We start from the raw sequence: 6,000 nt of genomic DNA, 5'->3' as shown, positions 1-6,000 counted from the left end.
GAAATTGTGTTGGAAACCAGTTTACTCAGTCTTTTCTCTCATTGTATTTTAATTTAGCAATTTTAATCGTCCCATGCTGTTTGTGTTCCCAGCTGTATGATGGACAGCTTCCTGACGGGCTCCACATCCAGGTTCATTCCCCGTGTCCAGCATGACAAGCTCCACATCCAGTTGGATGCTTTCAGGTTTTACAAAGAGGAGCGTGCTGAGGTACAAACATATTAACAGTCTCCTAAGACTAGCTCCTGCTTCTTGGATTTCTAATAGGGAATGCTTAATTAAGTTTAGACCGCAAGGGAAATACTTTATTTGCTTATTGACTATGAAGTCTTGGTGTTAAGAATCATGGAAAAGACTAAATGCACCACTGACACGATTACGCCACTAAAGGAGCTACATTTAAATAAAGTGTTTATTTCTGATTTGATGTCCTACACTGGCATTCGTTCCCTTTGGCTCCTTTAGCTATTTAATAAACAAAGCTGTTCTGCACTGATGCCTACCTACTTGGGAGGGTTGAAAAGTGTTTGTTTAGGTGACTTGTGATTTCTTGAGATGAGTTTATACCTGTCCTTCTCTCAGCTGTACATCACCTGTCTGTTGAGGGTGAAGCCTGTTGGGGCGGAGCCTATGAGTCGTGCATGCTCCTTCATCGACAACAGGTTCGTGGCTAGTCATGTACTCTTAAAAACCACCAACCTACTCAAGTTAGTGAGCTTTTTTTCAATGTCAACAAACTGACAATGGCCTCCACTCCTGTAACAGGCTTTTGTCTAGTCATGAAATGTGATTAACTTCAGTGTCTGTCCCACCTCTGCCCACTAGATGGCAGTCTGCAGATGATGAGGACAGGCTCTGTGATGGCTGTGTCTCAATGGGTGGACCTGCCCAGTCTGTTCCATCCAATCAGCAAAGCTCCTCAACGTTCCAGAGTTCTGCTGCTCGTCATAAGAAAAACTCCCCAACGTTCCAGAGTTCTGCTGCTGGTCACCATGGAAGCTCGGAAGTCTCCTCCCAACGTGGACAGCTCAAACCCAGGTCTGGGGCTTCATCGGGGAGTAACCTGGTAGAGTCCAGTAAAGGTATGGGCTGCAATAGGGTCTACACAACTGCGTGTACACGTCCCTGCCTAGCTGCGATTGCATTTATTATGCTTAAGTATACTTAAGACCGTGTTGAATGTTCACTTTCTTGCGCACACTAATGGATATGGAAATGCCTGAGATCAAACATGGCATACAATTGGAGATGCAGTTTGAAATGCAGAAGTGCTCTCAATCAGTGTCTACAATGGGACAACATTTATGACTGCAGTTCTCTGCTAAACTGTCTGTAGGTTGGGAAAAAGAGGAAAGAATTGGTCCGATCGTTGTGCTCAAGAAGAACAAGAGGCCACTGTCAGCCCCTGATGCAATTCAAGGCCCTCCACCAGTCTTGGCAGGTGAGCTGAGCTCCAGACTGCTTCTGGGAGGTTGGTGTTTTGACTAAAATGACTTTTAATCCCGTTTTCTGAATATGGAAGTCTTTAGTGTTGAGTGCTAGATTGCTTTCCATAAACAGCTGTGAGTAAAGCTTAAACAGCAAAAACTACAATGCAAAACAACAGTAGCCTAGTGGCCCATGACCTCATTGTATTGAAGTGTGGAATTGTTGGGTAATGCTCAATCTGTCTTTCAGAAACTGAGATGGCCGCCCCTGCCAAACTAGGACCAAAAGGGTATGCTCCTGTGACCAACAACGGACTCCCTAAGGAATTCAAGCCAGGTGACTGATGCACATTCATAGGCAGTAAATGATGTACCTGTCCTTGACTAACAATCAAAGGATGGCCTGTTCTGTATTAATCTGTCCCCTGTCTCCTTGGTTTTCTCAGTTGATGAGGATTTGCCCAAAAGCCCAGACGCAAAAGCCCAGACGCAGAAATCTTCAGCAGCCATTAGTGTAGATGCTATCACCGACGCCCCGGTGACCAAGGTGACCTCCCTGCCAGCAGAGGGTGCCAGCACCACTCCTGCTGCACTGAAGGCCACTCCTGAGTTTGAATTCAAGGGTCTGGCAAAGGATGACACAATGGCTGACCCGAAGCTTGACTTTGCCATGGTTTCATCCACAGAGGCTCTGGAATTGTCAAGTGATGAAGAGGAAGATGACCTCTAGAGATTACATTAGCGTTTAGGCTTTTGCATTTACGTTGTTTAAGAAATAAATGTTCCAAACTGTATTTTTGAGTTTGTGTTGTCTTTTCCTGCAGCAAATGCATTTGAGGTAATTTCTAAAGGGATGACTTGTGGTGCCATAGGGGTTTGATTAAGCCTTTTGTGCCAGATGGCGTGAGTACAGTAGACCCCTGGATGCAGAGCTGATGGCCTTTTCCACATTGCTTCAGGCGGCCCACTGGTTAAACGGCCCACTGTTTTGCCACTTGCTTAAACAAATTAATTCCTCACACTTTCATTTGTCAACCCTTTAACTTTTCAGTTATAAGTGTAAAAGTTATTTTTACTTTGAGAACTTGGTCCCATTTTGGGGGCAATTTTTGTTTTGCAGCAGGTCTACTTCACCCTGATGAGCAACACAAGTGGATGTAAAAACTTTTTATTTGTGGAAAAGGTTTTCTGGAAATAAAGCTTTTTTTTTAAATTTTTTTTTATTTATTTATTTTGTATAGCTTGCTCGTGTTAGCTGTATGATTCTGTCTCGTTGTTTTTGTGACGATGACAAAGTACCTAACTTTGAACTTGAACTTAATATCCCAACTCGCATCTATTGATATTGACCCCCGTTTCCTTAAATTCAAGTGAAAACGTGTGATTTGTCACCATGCCAACATAATGCTAATGCATAACACTGCCACCCAGTGGAATTGGGTTACTTTAAAAAGAAAAAAAATGTTTCTGGCTAATTTGACCCTGAGGAACAAAACTAGGGTGCTTTCGTTTACTGTCACCCGAGCGAACATTGAGATTTTGCCACGGCCTTTTAGCACGCATACTCGTCCGTATCTCAGCTTCTGAAGGGCGTAGACACTTGACTTTGGTCTCAAAATGACCGGAATACACATGTTTATATATATATATATACTAGTGCTGTCAAACGATTAAAATATTTAATCGCGATTAATCGCATTTGTCATATTTAACTCAAAATTAATCGCGATTAATCGCAAATTTGTATCTATTCTAGTTTATTTATTTTTTCCATCATTTTATTTTTATTTTAATGCCCCTATCAACATGGAAAAGTGGATTGGTTTGCTTTAAGCAAATGTTTTATTTTATTGAAAACCAACATTGCCAAACAGGGCGGTACAAAATAAAATTATAAAGTGCACATTTCAGGTAAACAAGGACTCAGCCTATAGTGCAGTTAAACCATGGCTTAATATTTTCTTTTTTTCAAGTTTGCTGGGAACATAGCAGTCAGGCCTCTTATTTCAGAAACAATGAACCGTAACAGTTAAGTTACCAATAAAAGGTAAGCCTACTACTTTTTTGCTTTCAGCCAGCTGCCTGTTGACATTTTCAGACAACAGTGAAGCTCGCTTCTTTTGCACAACACAACTTTTAAAAGTAAACTTTCCATTCAGAAGCTTTTTATCATCCATTTCGCCGTATGGCGCTCACCATTCACTCAAACAGTAACGTTAGCCTACTACACAGTTTGCGAGGCCAAAAAGAACGTTAAACAAAAAAAATAAAATAATGATAAATAAATAAATAAATAATAATAAAAAATCGCGTTAATCTCGCGATAAAAAAATGAACGGCGTTAAAATGGGTTTGCGTTAACGCCGTTAATAACGCGTTAAACTGACAGCACTATGAAGGTTTCTAGGCTCCAAAACCTTTAGCTTTCGAGATATTCAAGATTATTTGGGGGGTTATTCGCGTTGGCCGCAAAAAGCTTCAAATCTTTATTGTCTTGAATATCTCGAAAAGAAGCTTAGAAACCTTCATAGTGCATATATAAACATGCCTATTCCGGTCATTTTGAGACCAAATTCAAGTGTCTACGACTTTCAGAAGCTGAGATACAGATGCGCTGGACGCGCGCTAAAAGGGTGTGGCAAAATCTTGATGTTCGCTCGGGTTACAGTAAACAGCACCCACTTTTTGTCTTCTCCAATGAGAAGTCAAAACAGTCCTTTTCTCTAATGTGTGCGTGCGTGCATGTGTCTGTGTGTGTGCACACATGGTTAGGTCAGTCTTACACACACACACACACACACGGAAGCCAATGAAGTACTGAAAATTCTGGGTGTCTTTAACCCCAGCGCTCAGCTTAAACTAATTGTGATCTTTCTCTTCATGTCTGGTCAAAACCTTCAATATCCACTTTTTTATTAAAAAGATGAGGGTGTTCAGCATGGCTATGGTTTGTGGTTGACCCAGAAAGACGTGAGGCCTTTGCCTTACTGCATGTGCCTGTGCTCTGCACCAGCCTCTCCTCTCTCTGCTACACAACAGGTTTCATGCTAATGAACTCTAACAGCCTCACTGGGTTGAAGCAGTGCCATCATGATTGTGTTCTTTGTCTGTAAATAAGTTTTATTTATTTATCTTTTCTTGTTTTTGTTTTAGAAGTAATGCACTCCTTTTCCTCAGTTATAGCTGGTAGCCACTAGAGGGCATTTAATGAGTCATGAGAGAAAAACGGAGAGAAAGAGAGGGAGAGTGTGTATGTGAGAGAGAGAGAGACAGAGGGAGAGGGAGAGAGAGCGAGAGATACCGTGTGTGTGTGAGAGAGAAAGAGCGAGACAGAGCAAGAGAGTGTGTGAGAGAGTGTGTGTGTGTGTGTGTGTGTGTGTGAATGAGCAGTTCACTGCAGAAGGGGGGGGGGCTTTTTCAGCCAATCAAAGATAAAGGGAGGTGCCCACCAGACACCCCTTATGACATACCCATTGGTGTGCAATGCTGCATGGCATTTGGATTGGCTGGTGTGTGTCAGGTGGTGTTCAGAACAATCTACACAGAACAGGCATGACTGAGCAGGCCTTAATGAGGCCAGTGTGGTTAGTGACAGCCTTCATCACCGGGGAGGTCTGTGTGGTACAACAGGCCTTAAGGCCAAACTCAATGAAACACTGACGGAGGAAGGTGTCCATTTGACAGCACCAGTGAAATGATCACGATGCCGTCTTTGTTGTTGTTGTTGTCTTTGTTGTTGTTGTTGAGTGCTGTTAAATATTAGTTTTGTGGTTGTTGTGTTATAATACTTAGGGCAGATTGTTAGGTATGACTACTTGCAAGAGGTTTGGCCACTGTTGGAAGTCCCCGACCACTAGCACAAGGAATTTAACATCTTTTCCTTTTTATAACTATAATCTGAAGATACATTTGGAGCGATAAAAGACTGACAACAAAAGATGTGATGTCAACAGTGAAATTTTCCAGAGATAAAACATTGTTACATGATGGTGTTCCCATCGATTACCTGCCTGTGAAAACCTTTCTTTGTAAAGCCACAACTCAAGGTTAAAACTGCTCAACGCAGCTGTAGATCTCAGAGTGTTCTGCTGGTTGGACAGAAGGGCTGAAGGAAGAATAAAATCAACATCAGTTTAGACAATAAAGAACAATTACGCTGTCTGTGTACAGTTAGCATAGTGAGGGAACCAAAGCAGTTTTTCCCCTCTATAATTTAATATAGATATATGTCTATATATATCAGGCTGTAATTTGAAGTGTTCCCAAAGATCAGTTCCCCCTGATCCACTCTGTTTCTGAGGCTGGAAAGTCAGGGTGTCTGTGTCCAGGTAGACTGGAGACTCACATGTGAGCAGGTCTGAGGTGATTGACAGTAGCATACCGGGTAGTGCAGTCCTGGCCAGCATCCTCCTCACCAGCATCCGCACCGCGGGCACCAACAGCTCTCCTTCCCCTAGAACTCTGGAAGAATACAAGTCTTACTCTGAAGAAAAGTCTAATGTGTTATGTTAACTTTAGTTGTTTTATATTTTTTTTATGTGTCATATTTCACTCAGATCTTAAAATATTATAT

At 42.0% G+C, this 6,000-nt stretch overlaps 1 protein-coding gene across 3 annotated transcripts in view; it reads left to right on the top strand.

Annotated features, from left to right (window-relative positions):
* Window positions 1–2,221, top strand: part of LOC116219238 (zona pellucida sperm-binding protein 3-like) — a 3,844-nt gene extending 1,623 nt beyond the window's left edge. Inside the window, exons 5-11 of one of the 3 annotated variants that reach the window (XM_031562391.1) lie at window positions 93–210; window positions 583–662; window positions 826–944; window positions 987–1,082; window positions 1,337–1,471; window positions 1,678–1,764; window positions 1,874–2,221. In XM_031562391.1, the coding sequence (XP_031418251.1) occupies window positions 93–210; window positions 583–662; window positions 826–944; window positions 987–1,082; window positions 1,337–1,471; window positions 1,678–1,764; window positions 1,874–2,157 (919 nt within the window). In that variant the 3' untranslated portion in view covers window positions 2,158–2,221. Of the gene's footprint in view, window positions 1–92; window positions 211–582; window positions 663–825; window positions 1,083–1,336; window positions 1,472–1,677; window positions 1,765–1,873 lie in introns of all 3 variants that reach the window. The other 2 variants (XM_031562390.1, XM_031562389.1) reach the window with 2 other exon arrangements.
* The last annotated feature ends 3,779 nt before the right edge of the window (window positions 2,222–6,000 follow it).

The sequence above is a fragment of the Clupea harengus genome, chromosome 24 (genome assembly GCF_900700415.2).
Source record: "Clupea harengus chromosome 24, Ch_v2.0.2, whole genome shotgun sequence".
Taxonomy (NCBI): domain Eukaryota; kingdom Metazoa; phylum Chordata; class Actinopteri; order Clupeiformes; family Clupeidae; genus Clupea; species Clupea harengus.
The sequence above is the reverse complement of the archived record's forward strand: the minus strand, read 5'-3'. Positions and strand labels throughout refer to the sequence as shown.